Raw genomic sequence first — 22,244 nt, forward strand, 5'->3', positions numbered from 1 at the left:
ACAGTAATGGCATGTTGATGACTTAAACTTTTGCTCAGTTAGAGAATGACTCTGCCCTGCTTCTGTTTGCATTCTCAGACATATTTATCATGCATCGCTTTCTGACTCAGATGCACCAGCAAGGAGTAGAAAAGCTAAAGATAACAACACATGCTGCTGCTTTTTTTTACTTAGAACCAAGTATATGTGTTCACATACGGTCTCCTCTTATGCTTAGGGGTTAAAAATATTAAAATCAAGCCCTTTAATACGAAAGAGGAAGTTGCTCAAGCACAAATGTTCAAAAGTTAGAGGAGTTTTGTTTTTAGGTTTTGCTGACACCACTAATTCCACTGTTGTGGTGATAAATATTTACGTTTCGCATGCCATTATTCAAGATATGCTGTGAATTTATCATCTTATTAAACAGCAGTTAAGTTAAGTAAGTCAGCCTGTCATATGGTGCCCATGTGGAATTAGTGAGACCGTCACACGTTCAATAGTAACCACAACTCAACAGAGGGAGTTCAACAAATGGTGGTTGGTGGTATTTAAAGGGATTGTTTTGGTTTCTGATCCACAACATTTTTTGACTCAATCTCACAGCTCTCATAGGCATAGTTTCCAGCCACAGCTGGGAGATTTTTTCCACTGTGAACTACCTGACCACCACTAAACAACAGACAAATTAGTGACTGGTTGGTGACCACAGTGGAGCATTTAGCACATAGATAAATAGCAAGAGCCGGATGTTTTCCTCATGAGTTGATGAGAGCAAAACAGAGCTAAAAGAGTAAATATTGGACTCACTTTCACCAGGTGAACATGAACATGACTCCAAATAAATGCTAATGTTGCTGCCTATCTTAATGTCTAAATAAGCTATTGTGTGCTAACATGTTGACAAAATGTTAACCATATCAACTTTTGAGGGTGAAAACAAAAAAACCCATTCAATAAATAAAGGTTTAAGTTGGTGTCACAGTATGGCCATTTTACCATGTAGCATTTATTACTGTAAGAGCCTAAGAAAATAGTTTGAAAGCCATTAATACTCATATACATATTAACATTCCTACAGCATTCAAGTCTCCTTTGTAACTATCATAATGCCAGGCTGTTGGTTTTTCTGGCTCATGTATAGAAAACACACATTGCAGTTCAATTGCACAATCGTCCAGTTAAGCTCCATATTTTAGTTCCTTGTTCCTTGATCAGCTGAGTCGAAGTGTAAGTGTACCATGTGGGGTCATGACGGTTTGTGTTATTGTTAAAGTTCTTCAAAGTACTCACGTTAGAAACTTCAACAGCCGTGTTTCCATCAACGTATTTTGAAGTATCGCATCAGAAAATGTCAACGGAAATGGCAAAATTAGAAAAAACATCCTCAATTTCGCAAAAAATAACGCTCACTTGAGGTGGTTCTTGCCTTTTCTGAAGAAGAGTTAATGTGCTAAATGGGAAGTGGAAACAGCTTTGGCGAATAAGTTCTGACGTAGCATTCACAACATTCACATTAAATGGAAACACGGCTAGTGTCTGTAATGTTTAACACAAATATTGGTTCGATGTGAGAAATGTGATGGAGAAGGATGCCCTCTACTGCCTTCCATGTGAAGGTATTCCAGTCTTTTCAAAAAACCCCACTGTTGTCTCTAGAGGTCGTCATCGTAGTCAATGTTTGCGAGGCCACTATCAGGGAGGGCATAAACAGATTTACTCTTGCTCTTCCTGCTTTTTGCTCTCGTCTCTGCGGCTTGTTGACTCCCGGAAAAGGACAGGTAGGCGGCGATGCTGTTCCTGACGCCGTAGCTCACCATGTTGTCGCTGCAGCTTTCTGTGCTGACCAGCTGCTTCCTGTTCAGGGAGAAGATGAAGAAATGAATAAGAGCATTGCTTTTTCACTTGTGAATTCTTGAATATTCATGTGCATCCACTTGACTATCCATAATCTCATCAGGTGACACAAATTGAGTTACCATCTTTTCACACTTGGTATCTTCTTTCACGCCTATTAGAAGTATTACTCACTTTCATACTGATATGATTAAAGCAGGTAATTATCACAAGCCTTTACTGTACCTGTCTATTTTCTTCCAGTCAAAGTTGCGTCTCATGACTACAGGTGGCGCTTCAGGAGTTGCATCTGGTGGCGATATTGTGCCGGATAGACAGGGAGAGGTCAACACACAACACAGGCCATCTGCAGAATCTGAAAGGGTAAAGAAAGGAGAAGTCAAATTCAGCTCACAAGCTTGCAAACAAACCCAGAGTTAACAGTAAGTGTTACTTTGGATAATTTAAACAAATTAACCACTCTCGCACTTGACTGCTCAAGCGAACACGCACACAGAATTTGTGAAGAGGCCCATATTGACCGAGAATAACTCCACTATTACCACAATTAAAGCACATTTCCGTGTTAACACCAGTGGTTATTATCAAGCACGCATATTGTATCTCATTTCCTGTTTGTTCCAAAAATGTTCTATCAGTGCAGGAAATGCATAAAAAGTCAACCACTGATGAAAAAGTTATATTAAGAACATGATAACTTTTTCAGCGCTTACGTGTGTGTGACTGCATACGCTTGTACATGGGATTGAGTATGGCGCTTTATTTTGAAATGTCTTTCCTTAGTTCTAAGTGTGTTTGTGCGTTCACGCACCAGAGTAGTGGTTGATCATATCTTCAAGGCACTGGAAAGTGAGTCGAGGAGAGATGTAGTACCAGCTGTTGTCCAGTCTGAAGATACGATAGTGCTTTACGCTCCTGTGCTTCACAGAGAGCGAGTACAGACCTGAGGGTATCATACACATCATACGTTTAATCATTCAAACTTTCAATCATAACACCAAGCTGCTCTGTTTCAGAAAACAAGCACATCATAGTATTCTGTATGTCAGGTCAGTGTAATTCTGACAGCAACCAAGGACATCAATAACTATTGATATAATTATACTGAAACTGTTGGGACAGCATAAAAGAAGAAGTTACATGGAAGTCAGTTCTGTACCGTAATGTCCATCTCTGCTTAGTCACTGTATTTTTTCATGAGTAATGAAACATTTCAGATAAAAATGTGTCCCCTGGCACACAGAATATTTTTAGGGGACAGTCCACTTACAGGTAATTCCCCTAATGCATGTCCTTAAAGGAACAGTAGAAGATCAATACTACTCATATCTGTCCATTTAATATGAAGCAGTTGGTTATCTTAGCTTAGCATGAAGACGGGAAACAGGGGGAAGCAACTAGCCTGGCTCTGTAAAACCACAACTTCTTGCTTTTACACTTCTATTTTTGCTTCGATTAAACAAATGGGATATAACTTGATAACTAGTGAGCTTTAGAGGTGCTTGAAGGTCATTTTTTTAATCTTCAGACAGAGCCAGGGTAGCTGTTTCTTTTCTTTTTTCTTTATGTTAAACTAAGCTAACTGGTTGCTAGTTATAGCCATTGACTGTTTATAGCTTCATATTTTCCAAAAAGACTGAGTAGTATTGATCTTATCATCTCATTCTCAGCAAAAAAGCAAATAGCAATTTTTTTTTTTTGCCTTTACAGAGAGGAAACATGATATGCAACAAAGGTCACCAGCCAGAATCATACTATGAACATGTGGTGACCATGTCGACACTCCGAGCCTGAAATTAATTCATAATTTAATATAAATACATTTTTTTTATTTTAGCTTATATGATAATGCCTTGACTGTTGTAAACCATCTCAAAGAAATGTATTTAAAAATTCATTTAATTTTGAGCTCTCAATTCTTTTCATTCTTATCCTTTAAAAATATGTAGTCAGGTAGAAAATCATCAGTGAGTGTCTGAGTTTTCTTGTCAGATGGTTCATTTTCTCTTCTGACTTGGATCTGATTAAAACTATTTTTGGCTTGCCTTTTACTCCGCCGCTGTGTTCTTGACATCATCCTGATCTAATCTCTCTAGTCTCTCTTTCTTACTTTCACAAACAGCCAAGTTCAAACCAAACAAACAAAGCCAACTGCATAATCCACTGTGAGAAGGCCAAAGTGTTCTTACCTCTTTCCCTGATGCTCTCCCGCACCAAGAAGGAGCCCACTCGGTTTCCAGGTAGAAGCAGCAACTCTTCAGCCTTTTGCCTTTCCACCCCCTCAAACAGCCAACTGATAGAACAAAAACATCCTGAGTGAAATATCCGATATCAGATAAATACTTGTGGCATTTTAAACCTAAGCAGCAGAAATACAATTCATATTAAAAACAGAACCTTGCAATAACCATATGACTAATATCTTGCTTACTAAGATCTCGTGTTCTCTAAATTAAGACAGAGATCTTAGATAACTGGAAGAAGATGAGTCTGATCATTTTTTGCTGTTACCACTTTAATCAAACACACTAGGCCAATACTAGGATACTGTTAGTATAATTTTACTTACCCATGGTACACTTTTGCCACATGGCTGTTGGGTATGTAGTTCTCCTTTCCTGTTTGGACAGAACGGACTCTCCACCAATAAGCCTCCCTGATCACCATAAAGAAGCAAAGAGGAATCAACCACTGCCTTTTTGTGTGAGAACTTCTCCATATTGCAAACAGTTACACATGATCGTTTCTTTCTGTTCGACTTTATTTCCTCATAGTTATTTGTAATCTTCTGTTTATCAAACGTTTGTCTGATCTTGGCTGAACTAAAGCTTTAAGAACTGGATGGTTTTTTAATGAAGAATGCAAAAAAAAAAAAAAAAACCCAAAAAAAGCGTACTGTGCAATGACTCTCAGCTTCTCCCCCATCCTGTAGATGGGCTCGCTGATTTCAGGAGCCGGGTAGTCCTGGAGCACTACCACCATGTCGTCTTCTGAGCCTGCCAAGAACAATATTTGCAGCTTTTACAAACACAGACAAATGCTGATACAGACATCATGAAGTGGGAATGTTCAGAGATGTCCAAGACCAAACCTCAGTCAGAAATTAAAAAGTTTGTTTTAAAATTGTTTAATCATGATGTCTCTGATACCATCAGGCAACCCGTTACATATACATATTATAGCAATGCATACTTTAACATGCAACTAAACATTTTGTAGCAAGAAATGCTACAAGTTATTTATGAATGCAGTTTGGAAATACAGACTTCCTGCATTGTGTAAAGCTAATTATTGTGCTTCAGAGCTGTGTGCAGACTCAGTGCAAAACAATGCGGAAATATATTTTTGTTTTACAAAGCGCATTTTCCACTCTGTGCTCTCCAAAAAATTACAAAAATTAAATTACAAAACAACTCATGTTCTTTTAAAGGATGTGTGGAGAGCTTACCCTTTGGAGCGCTGTCGAGGTTTTCTCCGTTGACTTTTTCTGTGGCACTCACACTTCGCATCATATTCCCCATCCTCCAGATGGACCAGACTCCGGTCTGAAGTCAAGGCAGAGACAGAAATGTACAAATGGACTCTTACAGTTTCCACTCATGTACTAATTTGTGTTTCTGCTACCACTAATCTTCTCTCTGCTGCTACACAATGACGTTTGTAACTTCCTATTAGCTGACCATTGAGTTATCTCAACTGTGAGACTTGTTGTAGAATGGGGAAGCTGAGGCTTGATGCTATCACAATTTTCCATTGCGGCACCTAGCTGTGTGTGCTGACAGCTAAGGGTGATAAATGGGATGATATTCAATCCGTATATTGCAAAATCCTGCTCCCAAATTGCAAAACGTTAGACATATCACATCATTTATATTATGATTAATCAGAAATACATTCAGAAGTACTAAATACATACATATTTGTATGCATGCATTTCAACAGATCCTATGTGACGTATATTCTTATGTTACATCACAGTGTGTTTTTTTTGACAAGAATGAAGAAATAACAGTTCCGTCTGTGCAGAAACTATAGCAGCAGATGTAGTTAGGCGTAAACTGAAGAAGCCTACCTGTCGGATTTAAAACTTGCCTGCTGTGATGGCATCAAGTGTGGTGAGAGAGATGATGGCCCAAACAGGGCATTGTGGCAGCGGAGTCTGATACTAGAGAAGAGCCATGTTCGCAAGTCTTCACTGCAATGACCTGAGTGCCGCAACAGCTCGGCATCTGACTGCAAACTCACTTCCTGTAAAGAAATGAGGAAGAGGACCAGCAAAAGTGTGGTTCAAGTACTGCTGAGAAGCAGCAGATCTTGAACAGAGAGAGAGCAAGAGAGAGAGTGCACAACAGCCCTTTGGGTTTAGTTATGCTCCTGTAAAGATTATTATAATCATTATAATTTTATTACTGTTACTCTCCAATAACCAATATCTGATAAGAAGAATTTTTAAATAAGAATATAAGCATGTTGTTACACTATCATAAAAATGTGTATGTAAATTTAGCAATACAAAAGGAAAGCAACAGTATTCAGAGACCTCATTGTTCTGTTGGTATGAGTCAACTCAACTCCATATCTATAATTAAAACTGACATCATTTTACTTAGAGGGCATCTCTAAGGAATACTAGATGACTAGACTCTACAAATCTTTAGTTTTCTTGGAACTTTCACAATGTGTTTTACACATACATGAAAGTAATTTTTAGTCAGACCACTAGCTCTTTTGGTCCAGCGGAAATGAGAATTTACCACCTATCACGTTTAGTGACACTCAGAGTTTGTTTTTTTTTTCTGAAATGTTGCCTGTGGTTACACAGAAATGAGTCATTACAATGCCAAGAGGCAGAGCGTAATGACGTCTAGTGAAGCAAAAACATTTACTGGTATCAAGATCAATTTGAGTAAAAAAAACTTTTTCGAAAACATTTCAGACACCCTGTACAGTAACTCTTTACTTTTAGTCCCCCTATTTTGCATTAATAAGCAGTATAGAAAGAAATAATACATGGTATATGTTTATTAATGTATTTGTTAACTACAAGAATATAGTAAATACAGTAATAATATATCTTCATAGAATATGTTATCATTTCTGACATATACTGTACACTAACAAACACTTAAAATGTTCTTATATCGGCATCGAACTACATTGTTGTGTGTTATGAACCATACATTAAATGTTTGTATACTAATGCTAAATATGGGGACTTAAAGATGCAGTGTGTAGGATTTAATATCATCTAGTGGTGAGGTTGTAGATTTCAACAAACTGAATACCCCTCCTCCTGCCTTTCCAAGCATGTAGGAGAACCTACGGTAGATGTAAAACTCACAGAAAACACAAAAAGCCCCATTCTGGACTACTGTAGAGATATGGCGGTGTAACATGGCAGGTTTCACTAGAATTAATACTACACACTGCACCTTTAAAGTGTCTCTAACTGTACTTGCTACTAATTGACTTAAATAAAATAAATGTAGCTACACAATAGCTTTCCTTTAGAATCCAAAAAAAAAAAAAAAACAAGTATCAAAAGTATTAAAATCAAAAGATTTTTTTCTTTGATAGAAACAGAAACATGAAAGGCATGTCGTCTTTCATGAGTCTGTTTACCTTCAGGTGGAAACTGCATTACTATGTTTGTGTTTTCTTTAGCTGTTGCATTTATCTGCTATCCGAAAGTATCCCAAAATGACACACAGTTTAGTTAACATTAAATTAAACCACCCGGTTTCACATCTGTTACCTTATCAGAGAGAACATCACCACATAAACAGTTTATAAGAAGTGTATATCAAATGTGTCAGTTATGTGCCTCAGGAATGAAAGGTTATTAGATTTGATGTATTACGACGTTAATGTGTCTGACAAACTGCTGCTGATTTATAGAAAAATGTCTCGTGGCAGTTTTCTCCATGAAAAACTCCCTGAAGTTTTTCTCCAGTTTTTTCCACTTTCATTTCTTAAATGATAAACAAAAATCTGTCACTCTCTGTCTCACTCCCATTTGCCTCATGATCTCATGATCTGCCATTATTTAGTTGGTTTCCAATTTTTTGGTTGTTCTGATGTGAAGTATTTATATGAGTCCCATTTGTCTCATCTCACCTCCACATTCAGTATACTGTATGTATTCATATTGCTCACAGCATTTTTGCCCTTAGCTTAGATATTTTATGACACATGCATATAAACCTGTAGCTAAAAGAAATTCAACCCTGAAAGACATCAATAAAAATGTGTGAACCGTAACACACTGTTTACCATTTACAAAGTTCAACCTCTATATAAAGATAGATTGTGAATTTCTAAAGCTTCAGATCGCTGGTTGCATAATTATATTCCTCTGTGCACACACTTTATTATTCTCAAGACAACTTAGCTCATGTATTTTCCATATTAAAACCTGGATTAGTCTGCTCCAGATCATTAGGCCTCTTTTTCCTGCCACCTTTCCTTTCTAAATGCAGCATGATGACGCATTAAAAAACACAAACAGAGACAGAGCAAAACATCAGCCTCTTTGGTAAAGTACACTTTGAGGATTTTCAAAAGTAGAGAAATCAGGGTGTCTGATAAACACTTCTGATAACTGCGTCACTGTGAAGTTTTTAAAGTCTTGGCAGACATTAGTTGTAGTCAGAAAACACTGAGCTGGCAGTTCCTTTTGTTGGCTTCCTGATGTGAGCGTGTGGAGGAGAGTCAGTTCAGAGAGATAAATATTCCTTTGAGGAAGTACACAGGAATCGTATGTCACATCGCGTCTGAACTGAAGCATTCTAGGCTGAACCAAATAGTTTCTCCTGCTCGACGTAGAAAAAAAGCAGCAGCTACTGTGGCTCGGTGGGTGGTGGCTGGTGTCAGATGCCAGGGCTTGCACTGTTGTGGCTGCAAGGAAGGAAGGAAGTCTTCATTGGCTTTAGATGAAAATAAATACGAGGTTAAAATGGAGCCTATGTGATGACATTTTGACGAGCGCGCAGTTTTATCTTTAGAATAGAATTTTCAAAATTTCCTGTAGACAGTTTATTCATTTTAAGAGACGTTATGAAGTAGATTTGACTATTTATTGGAGAGTAAACGTCTCCATATTCTTTACTTTTCTCAACTCTCTACTTAAGTGTGCAAGGCTTTTCTCCAACTGTTTATTAAAAGGGAGATCCGCCCAGATTACACAAACATCACACATATACCCAAAAAGCATTTTTTCTCACCACTCTAGTCTAGTCTTTAGCCATACACGAAGTACTTTACGCAAGTAAAATGGCACCTGTCTGTGTAATATTATATGATGTATTATAATACTACAGTAATTGTCATGCATTAATGTGTATCCAGCATTTTACAGTAGTTTGTGGAGGTGGAGCCACTTTTTATACTGTTGTGTAATTGAATTTGTGATAATACATCAAATTTTATACTGAAGTATAAGCTGATCACATGTTTTGTATGTAAAATCTGAATCTGCAAAGTAACTATAGCTGTAGCTGTCTAAACGTCATGGAGAAAAAAGTACTATACTTTCCTCTGACAGGTTGAGACATGAACAGTAGAAGTAGAAAGTAGCATGCACCAAAAATATTCAAATAAAGTATAAGTGCCTCAAAATTGTAGTAAGTATAGTTCTTGAGAAGATGTAGTTACATTTCAATGTTAAATGTTAAAACCATAACCAGGATTAAATGGTACAAATATAAGAATAAATAAAGTATAAACAGATGATGGCATAAGATTTGAACTATTTGACTCTACAGCTTTTCAAATAAACACCATTTAAGCATACAAGGCAACAAGTCACTCTGAAACATTTTCCTCCTTGACCACACTGCTTTTCACTTTTCTGTTATTTTATTCAGATCCTGGTTCCTGTCACTGACACTGCCAGGGCCATGTGTGTCTTTGAATGAGTCACTAGCAGACATAACATAGGTGAAACTCAACCAGTGAGGCTGTCCACACTGACCTCCAGCTCAATGGACTCTTTGTTAGATTGGGATGAGAAACGTATTCCTCAATTAGTAAAGGTAATTAATCGAGACTTTTTGCTATATGAATTTCCTGTATTAAGGAATCTGAAATTGGATTGGGCAGGTGTTTATTTGCTGAATGAAATGCATAATAGCTCACAGGCTACTGGGAGTCACACTGACTTACAGTTTAGATTATTTTTGATTAAATCATAAGGTAGAGCCTATTACACACCATTACTATTACTATTAGTGGTAAAACCATGAATACAAACATATTTTGTATAGATCCATGTCTTTAGTTGAACTAAAAAGACACTTGTAACAACTGTCTCTATTCACCAAATGCTCATAAAAGTAGTCTAGCAGGTGTTTGCAGGTGTTACGGGCGTTGTAAAGCTGATATTTGGCTGTCAGGGACTTTCCTCACATGGATAATTGTTGAAGAGCTCTACATGATTGATGTCCCACTACCTATTTATAACACATGTTAAGGAAGTTGTGAGCTCAGCTTTGAAGATGTTACAGTGATTTGTAAGCAGTTTTTCTGGGCAACAGATTGCCCTCGTACACCCTGCCTCTCGTAAAGACAGATGCTTGCTATCTGTGGCTGATCTTGGCCAACGTTGCCAGTGGCTGCTGCTCTGGGAGCCTGGATGTGTTTGAACATTAGTGACTTCCACACCCTCTGTCTAAAATTACAAAATTACTGACTGTAAGGGATTCCCATTGTAATTTATTTTTTCTAGAAGTCTAAATCAAGACACCTTCATATGGCTTCAGCCTCTCTGGTAGGAAGTGGAAGCAAGATGTGACCGTTGTTATAATGAATCTTTCCTCAGTTCCTCTTTTCCTAAAAACAATACACATTCCACATGCTGCGACACTGGTAGTTAGTCTGCTGTGGTCGTTGTGTTCACTCACTGTAATGACCAGTATCTAAATGCAGAAGCAAGGCCTACCCCACAGGATCTGGAAGCCACAGGATTGACAGGAACGGGGCGTGTGTGTCGGCTATATTTTCATATGTGTGTATCTGAAGCTTTTTTATCCACAGACTTCACAGAGCCAAAAGTGTTTACATAAAGGACCCCATATCCTCCACCCATTAGACTGTAATCATTAAAGGGAAACTTTGTAATTTTTCAACCTGGGCCTTATTTCCCATCATTTTGTGTAAGTGACTAATGGGGACAAAAATTTTTGAAATTGCTCCAGAATTGAGTGAGAGCGCTGCAGCCAGCAGCCACGAAACAGGCTTTAATGTAATCCTCTGGGGCAATAAAACAGTGCTTATTTTCGCCACTGACATGCTCAGATTGTTATAAGTATCTGACAACATTATAGAAAGGACCATACAGAGCAATAAAACACTTTTCTTCATCTTTCGCTTGATCCGGTCCATTTGTTATTGTGTCTAACAAAGTCTTGCCCAAGGAGAAGCATTGTTCTGAAATCTCACGAGAGTTGAGTTGTTGTCGAAATCAGCTAAATATTCAGCCATGACAGAATTGGGAGAGAGGAGTGCTGGGAGGATTTTGTTGTATTGGAGTACAGAAAGCATAGCTTAGTCTTATCTATAAGATTTTCAAAGTCACGGCTGAATATTTAGCTGATTTCCACAACAACTCAACTCTTGTAAGATTTTAGAACAAGACTTCCCCTTGAGCGAGACTTGGTTTGACACAATAACAAACAGACCGAATCAAGCAAAAAGTAAAGAAAAATGTTGTTTTTCTCTGTATGGTCCTTTCCACAATGTTGTCAGACACTTATAATAACAATCTGAGCCTGTCAGTGGCAAAAACAAGCACTTTGCGTGGACATACGTTGACGGGATGCTATTGCCCCAAAGGATTACATTGCAGGCCGTTTTGCAGCTGCTGGCTGAAGCGCTCTTTCTCAATACTGGACTGGTTTCAAAAATTGTTGTCCCCAATAATCACTTAGACACAAAATGATGGGAAAATAGGGTCTAGGCTGAAGAATACCAAAGTTTCCCTTTAATGTACGTGTTCACTGTATGTGGGCAATTCAGGCATCTGGAGCATCAAATCCACCAAACCATCTGCACAAGTAATCAGCCCTCCCTACTTCTTACATCCATTAATGCATTCCTCCAAGCTTTTAGACGTATTCCTCGGAATAATCCTCTGATGAATTATGGCAGCAGTGTTATTCCTGTCTGCATATTTTGTGATTTCGAAATAACTATAATAACATAGCATTTTATCCCTGAGCGCACTTCAGCAGAATTTGGCGACTTTAATGGTAACATAATTGGATGAAATTGCATTAAGAATTTGAAACCACTGCTTCATTTTATCATAGAGTCTGGGAGGAGAGAGAGCACATTGTCCTCTGTTTGGACAACCTAGGAAGGACAAAGTTCCTCAGTGAATCAACAACAATAACAAGTCTTAGACGTGAAAACCATTCCAGACCTGAAACATTCATTCCAGTCTGGTACAATAAACGAGACCTGAGTTAATGGCCTTTTTTTCTCGGCTGTGTATAGGAAAGTATTACTCATGGGAATGACATCACTGACATTACTCTGAACCGCGACCGCTTTTTAAAAGTCCAGCTCAGGGCCATGTGATGGCACTTTGTTGAGTCGATTATTTAGGAGTGCTGCGGCTGGACATTCTTGGCAAAATAAGTCACATGAATAAAAGTTGCAGTAATAAATAACACATCCATCTCATTCATACGCCAGTTCATTTTAAGGACAACCATGGGTAGATGTCTGAGAAACATCCAATAACAATGTTAATTCCCTAAAATAAGGCTTAATTCTTAATGGTTATTTAAGGATATTTCAGGACACATTTGACATCAGGCATCCATTAGTCAGTCATGCACTAATTGTGCCATTAAACTAACAAGTCTCCCTGTGGTGTAATCCCCAAAGGTGTGCTCTGCAAAGAGGGAAAGTGTTCCTAATGTCAGGGAATCATTCGAGCTCTGTAATCAGTGACTCTATCATGAGGGCCACCTGTGTATTCCAGCTGCCCCGCCCTCCACCTCCTCACGCACGCTCACACACGCGCACACCTCACAGATAATGCCAGCCTTCACATCCAGGGCAGGGTAACTATCGGTTACCTTGCCAGCCAGCCCTGCCAAGCCCATAATGAGAGTGTGCATCAGTGGACCCAGTCGCTCCTTTCAACGATCCAGATGGGAGTTGACGGTTTATCGCTGCGTCATCATCTATTACCCAGTCATTACAGGCCAGTGAGCTATTTTCATGATGCCTGTTTGCACTGTGCACCTGTGAAAGTACGCCCAGCCCACTTACAAACATAGACACACGCGGCTGCTTTTTTAAGACATGCAAAGCCTCAAAAATGCCCCAGAGCCAGATCTGATAAAGACTTTAATGCTGTATTCAGCTATGGTGTAAGCACGTGTTTGCTCAGAGGAAACATGTAATGAGTGATGTTTAACTATGTGGAATGTAATAATTAGCAAATACTGAGTAGATAGCGTCATGTTGATGCCGTGTTGGTTGACTTAATCAGGACAAGGCATCATATTTCTGGGATAGTATAATACCCCAGATACTACTATTTAACTCAGTCAGTTTAGTTAAAAGTAAAGCTGTAAATAGACACCAACACATTGAACCATTTCAGTGATATTAACTAGGCCCTGGCTTTCCATTTCAGGAAAAGTAAAGCCAACAACTGTTACATAATAAAGGAAACTTTCTTTTCCACTGGCTGGCTTTGGAAATCACTTAGCTCCTGCTGGCACTGCAGGTGGATCATTTGCTTTATTACTGTTCTGAAAAACAATCCACAACGGAACTGTGAAAATTAATTGCCAACCATTCTTAAATCCATGGTCCACTTACTGTGTAGCCATGGCTGTCCAAACCTGTCGGTTTATTAGAATATATAATTTCTAGTATCTTGGATTCATGCTGTCTATGGAAAAAAACTCAAAGCATCATACACACTGGTATGTTTGATGTGAGACAGAAGAGATTGAAATGCAGGCTGTAGTCATGAGTATATAGCTGTAAAGGCCGAAAGGTCTGATATGTGTGAAATATTTTTTAAGGTACATTGTAGCCTTTGTAGGCATACTTAACAGTCAATTTCCTTTTTTATTTAAAGTGAGACTATATAAAGACGAAATAACACAATCTTCTTATTACAAATGAAAAGTTGAATTCAAATGAAAAGTTGAATTCATAAGCAGATGGATATTGCTATATAACTGTCATTGAGTTAGTCCGCTGACTTTATGACTCGTCTTTGCTTGTGCTGTTGCTGGTTGGGCCAGAGCTATAACCCTGAATGTGTGTCACTGACTGACTTATGAGGTTACACCATTGGTCAGCCAGCCCAGTGTTGGACTTTCCCCACTGACCGTTTCTCTTTCAAAATGAATCAGTGTGAACAGTTTGAATTACATCCTCAGGGGGCGTTTACACGGAGCCCATGAGCGCAGCCCTGAAATAAATTTTAAAAACTCACTGACCGAAGCGTCTCACGTGAAGTCGCCGAAACTGACAGGAGCACCAACCCCATGTGATATGCAACTTCAGTACACTTTAACAACAAATAGCCTATTACTGGGACCACTACAAAGATGACGTTTAATATCCAGGAATTCACATGATAGACACTACCACTGACAAACTAACAAATTCCACAATTTCACATATTGACCATACATGGTCCAGCCATACTAGGTTTTGACCTAGTTTTGTTACACTATGTTTTAGCATGTTTATCCTGTAATTGCCACTTATGGCCACAGAGATCACTGTTTAGCAAAGGTTAGATATGACAGGACAACTATCAGTCTTCTCTACTACTCTAATAGTTGTTGTTTTAATGTCTCGTAAAAATATTTAACAATCCTTCACAACCTATTTTTCTTGATGCAATAATACTAACAAGACTGATACATGACCAAAATGTTAAATAATTTGTGTGGCGGCTCATAATGTAACTCCTATTATCCTCTGGATAACCTTTGAATATCTATGCTGAACACCGTAGAAAACTTCACAGATCAGAGCTGGGTAGCTGTGTATTTCATATATTCTGCAAAAACACTGCAGTCTGACAGTTTTATACAACTGATCTAACTAATGATAATAATATTCCATTTCTGTATTTGTGTGAGGGATGAACTTCTTCCCGGTGTTCAGTCCACCACTGTAACCATCACTGAATATGTGTAACGTGATTCCTGTCATTTCCCTCGTTCCTGACATTCCTGCCCGATGTTTTTAACTTTGGAATTCACCTTGTCATCTGTGTTCAGGGTATCGAGCCAGAACTGACCAGCACTCACGTTCCTTCATCACCGGTGTTTATGTAGTTATTTGTATTCAAAAGTGGTCAGGTCTTTTATTTGTAGTGATGCACTTCAACTTAACTTTACTTTAACCCCATGTTTTCTATTTAAGTAGTTAATTTAATGTCTACTATGATGATTTTATCAAGTAAAACCGATAAAAACAATGAATTCTTATAGACTTTGGCTTGAAATGTGACAGTTTGTTCACACTTGAAGCCAAACTTCATTTGTCATCAGTCAAATGCATTGAGGAGAATCTGACCCCAGGTCACAGTGGTTTACTGACTCAGTGTCTAGCTATTAAGTCCTGTGTAGAAACATATTTCATAGTCGAGTGCCGATGCTACTGAAAAGACATCCACTGTGTGCAGGTTTTGTTTCATTCCACTGTGTAATTGGCCCTCATTCACTCCCATTACCAACTTCATAGAGGAGGAAAGGTCAAAGGGGAAAGACTGGAGTTATCTGGAATAATTGCTTACAGATTTTCAGTCTTCTTAAAGATGGAGAAAGGGAAAAAAAAGAAACCCTGTCATACCGTCTCACTTTCAACTGGTCCCTGCAGGTTTGGAGTTGTGATTGTGTAAACCAGACAGACATTTAAAAGTGCGGTTTTAGCTGTGGAGGGTTCTCCAGGGATGTGCTCAGCTCTAAATCCCGTTTACGACTTCACTTCACTTTGAGAAAATCCATTCAGCCATGAACGCTCCAAGATTCCTCCTAACCTTTTGAATTTCTCTGCAGATGGAGCAGATAAGACAACCTGGACCCTCACACTGATTATAATCTTTTTTCCTCTTCTACTTTTCCTTGTGCTACTGATGCATCTGATTCTTCCAGCCTTAAACGTCAAATCAAAAATTAGACATTAATATTGAGATGCACAGCTTTACATTTAAAGTCACCCAAACTTGGGTTATTTTGGAAATTTATCATTTCCAAACACAGACTTGATAGAGTGAGTATGAAGGGTAAATACCTGCAAATATGCCAATGAGTTATTCCGTGAATGCTGAAGGGATTAGCTGCTGATGTAAGAGATCTGGCATTAAAGCCGGAGAATACCTCGAAGTCATTTAGCCCTGTCAGTTATTTGGATACTCACAGGAGCCAGAGGGACAGCTGCTGAAAAGCCTCAGCAGAGACCACAAAGTGTCTTATCTTACCATAAGAAGTCCTCCTAAATAACGCTAATATTATAACAAGTTCCAATTTCCACTTAAGGGCTATTTACAAAGCTGGAGCGGGGTTGATCCCTGTTGCTATAGATGACATAATTTATCTGAATTAATTCACCCACTATGTCAACAGTGATCTATCCAGCGCTGGCACAGTGTGGAGATGACAGGTGACTGTGAACGTGAAATAAAGTATTCAGAAATACATAGAAGCATGAAAAGGAACTAGATGGGAGTGGATTAGTATAAATTAAATTATATTTGAAAAAGATTGATTAAAAATTACATTAAAACTTAAATTCATTGAAATTGAATGATGAAAATAATTCTCTCCTGTTACTGGATTGTCTTAAGTTGTTGGTGAGCTGATTTGATTCTCATTAACTCACCCACCCACCATCAAAACATGCCAGTGCATTATTGTATTTTTCTGAGACACTGACACAATGATCATTACCTGCAGCATTTGACTGCTTGTGAGCACTTCTTAGCGACTCAGGAGTTCTCTGGACCTCTCTCAGACTTAGAACCTGCTTTTGGTGCTAAAATTGTTTGTGAAATACTTTTAGGCCCAAAACATGGGAGTTTCGTCTAATTCAGCTAGTTAGGAGCTACTTTTAGCTTTAGGACGTTTTGTGTATGTGACCCCTGATCTTTTGTACCATGTACTCATCTTTAACTCAGATACCAGCTCATGCCGATTCTTGGCTAAAGCTCTTTTAAATCACATATCCTGAGGCCAAGGGTTCAGAGACAGCAGGTCAGCCAGGATAAACTTTCTCAAGACAAAGCATTCCTACAATGGGCTGGGCTCATGCAGCCAAGAAATGCCAGGACCTCAAAAAAATCCACCATTTATAACCAAGACACATCCAAAAACAGTCTCTTGTTTGTGTTTTTGAAATGTACAAGTCAATGTCTACACAAAGCTCAAAGGAACTGGAGCCAGTGTTTGGTTTGTATTACAGCCAAGGCCACACTGAGCTGAAACATATACACCTCACAGGGCTGCTTTTTGTTGACCCACTCACAGATGCTGTAAAAGACAGCTTTTGTTAAAAGTCATAATCTTTTCTACATATCACCTCTCGCCTGCCAAAAGCCAGACAAATGAACAAAGCCTCGCAAAAGCTGGACGTGTGTGTCAGAGTCACAAAAAACTCATCACAGCTGCATCTGAAATCCCGGATCAGATGTCAGATGTTTGAGTCTTTGCACACATACACCTGACGACTATTTGCACACGCGCACCTCTTCTGTCATTATTACACGCACACACATACGCACACACTGAAATACTGTATAATGCTTGTAGGCTGGCATAGTACCAGCTTGTGCAATACAATAACAGGAGACATGTCTGAGCCTGGACTTACATTACAGGACAAGGCTGATGTGAGGTGAGGAATTTCAGCTTGACTTACCTGGACACTAAATTTGCATTCACGATGACATCAACCTCATCACAGTACTACAATATTCCTTTAAGCTGCATCCTATTAAAACATGTATCTACCTTGTTTTGGATTGAAATCCAGAATAAGTCCTTTGTCAACTAATGTGTCCTCATATGAATTCTTTCACTCCTTTAGGTTTTACCTGATCATAATCAAGGAAAAAGTTGAAAAAGAAATTGTCCCACTAACCTCTTCTCTGTTGAGAATATCTGGAAAAAAAACACAAATACACTTAATATACTTCTTATTTCCATTTAGTGTGACTAGCACTACTGTTATTGATCGGTTTTTGTTACAGATGAGGTATCAAAACAGGCCTTTGATAGGAAAAGGAAATGTTAGACCAAAAATGCTTCACCATGAATCTTGCCTGGCTGGGTCACGCAGTGGAAATAAGCTTCTAGGAGTGAAAAATGACAGACATTATTTTGGTATAAATAATTTTAATCATAAGCAAATTATTGTTCAGATTTTAGCCTCTAGTGTGTTTATCTGTGTGTGCAAATGTCTGCGTGCATTACACATACAGAGCAACACAGTGCTTTTCACACAAAGCCTATTATACAAAGTTTTTTTTGGCACGACCAGGACTTACTAAATGTTTGTACAGCTTGTTAGGATTTTCCACTTAACTGCAAACACAGGGCATGAATGGAAACTTAAGTTTTATATTTTAACATTTCTCCTCAGGACCCGTAAGTTACTAAAGGTGGAGGAGGGTCATTTACAATGTTGTGCAATAACACACACATTATTAATATATTATTTACAGTATATTTTAGTCATTATGCATTATGCACCCATAGCAATATTTTGAGCTGAGCTTTGTTTGAACTGTACCTGTGTGCTGATGGTTTTACATGGCAAATGATGTCAAAGGTTAATTGTCAGTAATAAAGTATTACATGGTCAACAGTGTTAACAAAATGCTTACAACATAGTGAGTTACACAAGGACATGATCACTATTAAACTGCTGTGAGTTCATGTGAAGCCGTAGGGTTCATGTATCTGTGAAGCCCAGCAGATGTTTTCCTCAGTCCGTGAGTCTCAGACCACAGCTATATAAAGACAGTGTAATTACTGGACTGGTCTGAATGTAGCCTGCCATGCCCTCTCTCTCACTCACACACATACACACAAACAAACAAGCCACTCATGCATACAGATGAGTAACAAATTAAAGAAAAACCTGAATAAATGAGTAGAGAAATAAAACAAATGCACATGCTTCCACACAGGTGCACCGCACGGGCAATTAACATCCAAACACGCTCTGTATAAAAATGCTGAGCGGGCCCAGCTGATTCTGATTTTCTATCAAGATGGCAAGAGAAAAAGATCTAAGTGACTTTGAAAGAGGGTGCGTTGTTGGGGCACAGATGGCAGGAGCTTAGGGTTGGAAATTGTGGTCGACAGTGCACATTTAATGACCGTGATGCTTGTGCAGAAGTGCGATACGTAAGGAAAAGCAGAACTCTTCCTCAGGTGATTGAGAGTGTCAATACAGGTCGTGATCAGACTGTGTCAGCAAGAGCAGTCCGTCGAGAATTACAGAGGGCGATATTATAGTAGGGTTGCAGTGCACAAACCCCTAATTACAAAGATGAACGCACATTTGAGAGTTCAGTGGTGCAAAAAAGGCACTGGTCTACAGAGATGTAAAAAAAAAAAAAAAGATATGGTCAGATGAGTCATCCTTTACCATATTCTCAACAAGTGCATGTGTGGCATACATCAAGAGAACGGTACAGGCCTCAATGTTTGACCCCTACTGTGAGGTGACTCCAGTGCCTCTGTTATGCTGTTGGGGGCATTTTGCTGGCATGGTTTGGGTCCACTTGTCCCCTTAGAGGGAAGGGTCACTGCAAATCAATACAAAGTTGTTTCAAGTGATCACCTTTATCCTATGATGAAACATTTCTATCCTGATGGGAGTGGTCTCTTCCAGGATGACATTGCCCCAATTCACAGGGCACGAGGAGTCACTGAATGGTTTGATGAGTATAAATATGATGTGAATCATGTGCTTTGACCTTCACAGTCACCAGATCTCAACCCAATTAAATAACTCTGGGAGATTTTGGCATGACGTGTTAGACAGTGCTCTCCACTGCCATCATCAAAACTTTCCAAAATCTTTTGGAAGAATAGTGTTCATCCCTCCAGTAGAGTTCAGAGATTTGTAGAATCAATGCCAAGGAGCATTGAAGCTGTTCTGGTGGCACGTGGTGGCCCAACACCTTACTAAGACACTTTATGTTGGTTTTTCCTTTAATTTGTCATATAGTCAAAGCACGAAGGCCAACATAAGCTTCACAAAGGTCAATCAAGTTTAAAAAAGTGTCTAATCTGGACATTTTACTTCAGTCAGTATGTTTTTGCAGCACAAGCTCAAAGCTCAAGCTATTTCAAGCTGCAGAGAAAGCACCCTGTGCTGTTTTAAGCAGTTCACAGTCTATAATGAGGCCAGACTCTTGCTGCAAAGGAGCGATGTGATGTTGAGAACATTTTCCCACAGCAGTAGTTGTGGTGTACTACGCAGGAACTTTTTTTTTTTTTTATGTATCACCTCAGCAGTTTTTGGTCGCCTCAAGGTGTTGTAAACTCATTCTCCCATTCTAAGGAGGATTACCGACTCCACTTGACTTTGAAGCTCAAAGATTTCCAAAACACGGTTTGACTTCAAGGCTTCTCTGTGAGTTTAGGGGATTTTAATGAGGGGATTTTCAGTTTGACCGGCTATGCAAGACTCAAGTCATAGACGGTCGGCTCCCGTAATCAGGCCATCTATCGCAGTTTTATACTCGGAGCACTTTACTGACTACTTCACTCTCATGGGACACATACAGTGCTCATAGAGTGCTCTGTTTGAATCTGCCTCATATACAGAGATACATCCAGACAGTCTGGGGAAGCAGAAGTTAAAACAGGACTTCTCATCTAACTTTCAACAAGAATGCTAATGATAAAGCTAATAAACATATTTCCCCAAAATGTCAAACAATTGCTTTAAGACAATAAATGAATTTAACAAATTCATACAAACAGCTTTGATCTGTGTTTAGATCACAAATGAGAATGCAACAAAAATATATCATGAGGGACGTTATTAATGAAATATCTGAAGAGGCAGGACACTGGAGCTCTTTGTTTCTACCCCCATTCTCTCAGTTAAGCCTTTCCCTTAACCAGCCTACAAATTTAACCATCAGCTGAATCATTAAAAACCCTGAATTCAGGTCAGCTGACAAACTGAGCCTTATATCCACTTCATGTGAGAGAGGCGCAGTAGTTTGCCTCAGACCTGGCTTTCATTATGAGATATTTTTGCCAAACGCGCCACAACAGACACATGAACAACACAATCGACTTGGCACGCAGCACTGCTTTGATTGACGTCACCTAATGATGCATAGGTCCATGTAAAGCTGTGCAATTAACACTAACTACCGCCATTGTATCAGACCAGAAAATGGAGGACAGATGCAGACAAGAGCATGAATGATACCATCTGTGGTTTGCAACTTTTCTTTTCACTCTCGCTATTGTTTCGGGGGCGGATAGCGGGGTTGTTGTTGTGTGAGGGAACAAGTTTATGACAGTCGAGTAGGGAAAGAGACCGAATGACAAAATAAGGTAATCAACGCTTCCCTGTTTGAACTGTGAAATTACTTCCAGAATCTCCTAAATGAAGAAAAATGTTCATGAATTAATGACAAACAGCTTTTTTCTTGCAGATACCCTGTGGACTGCTTCAAAAATGAGAAGACTGATTTGTTATTGTTAATCAGCTCAGTCAGTTTTTCATTTCAGACACTTCAAAATAACTCAATTTACACATTTCAATGTCTCAGATCTGGTAAAGTTGTTCCATATCACCTATTAAATACAGGAAATCATGTTCATTCTTACAAATATGAGTTTATTTCCCAAAGGACTTGCAACACTGCCATCTGCTTCTGCTAATATTCCTTCTTTACTACATCAAGGAAAGTCCAACTTTACAAACCCAAATTGGCTCATAATCAGGTACAGAGGACTCAAATACTGTACTAGTAGTACATCATAAATGAGTAATGTACACACAGGGAATCATAAAAGAGGACAATCAACGATGGAAAGATCTCTACATTTGGTCCCAGAGGGGTCCTAGTTTGCATACATATGTCAAAGAATAATTCAAAAAACCCAATATCACTAAGGAAACGAAGGAATCAAACACAGGGAAAAGATACTGAATCATAGATGGCACAGAATAGATTACATACAATTTTAACAAATATACCAGTGACCTGAACTGAACTGAGGAGAATGGAAATGGAGTGAAGTAGGAGAATGAAAGACAGCAATAGAGAGTGACAGAGATGGAAAAGTAAGGCGGGAGAGAAATTGAGCATGAGAGAAAGAAAGAAACAGAGAGAGAGAGAGAGAGAGGGCACATTGTGCTGTGGAGGGGTCGGGTCGTCCCGG

General features: G+C 38.9%; 1 protein-coding gene across 2 annotated transcripts; it reads right to left on the reverse strand.

The window, feature by feature from the left end:
• Positions 1–952: 952 nt before the first annotated feature.
• sla1a (Src like adaptor 1a) lies at positions 953–6,089 on the reverse strand. Of its 2 annotated transcripts, none has more exons than XM_067613235.1 (8): positions 5,929–6,089; positions 5,285–5,381; positions 4,733–4,832; positions 4,406–4,492; positions 4,026–4,129; positions 2,648–2,779; positions 2,062–2,191; positions 953–1,836 (listed from the first exon to the last, which is right to left on the reverse strand). In XM_067613235.1, the coding sequence occupies exons 1-8, from the start codon at positions 5,941–5,943 to the stop codon at positions 1,635–1,637; spliced, it is 867 nt and encodes a 288-aa protein (XP_067469336.1). In that variant the 5' UTR covers positions 5,944–6,089; the 3' UTR covers positions 953–1,634. The 2 variants fall into 2 exon arrangements, with proteins under 2 accessions (XP_067469336.1, XP_067469337.1); XM_067613236.1 differs by having other exon boundaries at positions 5,909–6,070.
• Between the last annotated feature and the right edge of the window lie 16,155 nt (positions 6,090–22,244).

Source organism: Thunnus thynnus, chromosome 15 (assembly GCF_963924715.1).
Source record: "Thunnus thynnus chromosome 15, fThuThy2.1, whole genome shotgun sequence".
Classification (NCBI taxonomy): domain Eukaryota; kingdom Metazoa; phylum Chordata; class Actinopteri; order Scombriformes; family Scombridae; genus Thunnus; species Thunnus thynnus.

Coding starts and splice junctions, on each gene's coding strand:
- sla1a (XM_067613235.1), bottom strand. Junction 4,130..4,405: donor GTGGCAAAAGTGTACCATGG/GTAAGTAAAATT, acceptor TTGTTCTATCAG/TTGGCTGTTTGAGGGGGTGG. Junction 1,837..2,061: donor GACTGGAAGAAAATAGACAG/GTACAGTAAAGG, acceptor CTCCCTGAACAG/GAAGCAGCTGGTCAGCACAG.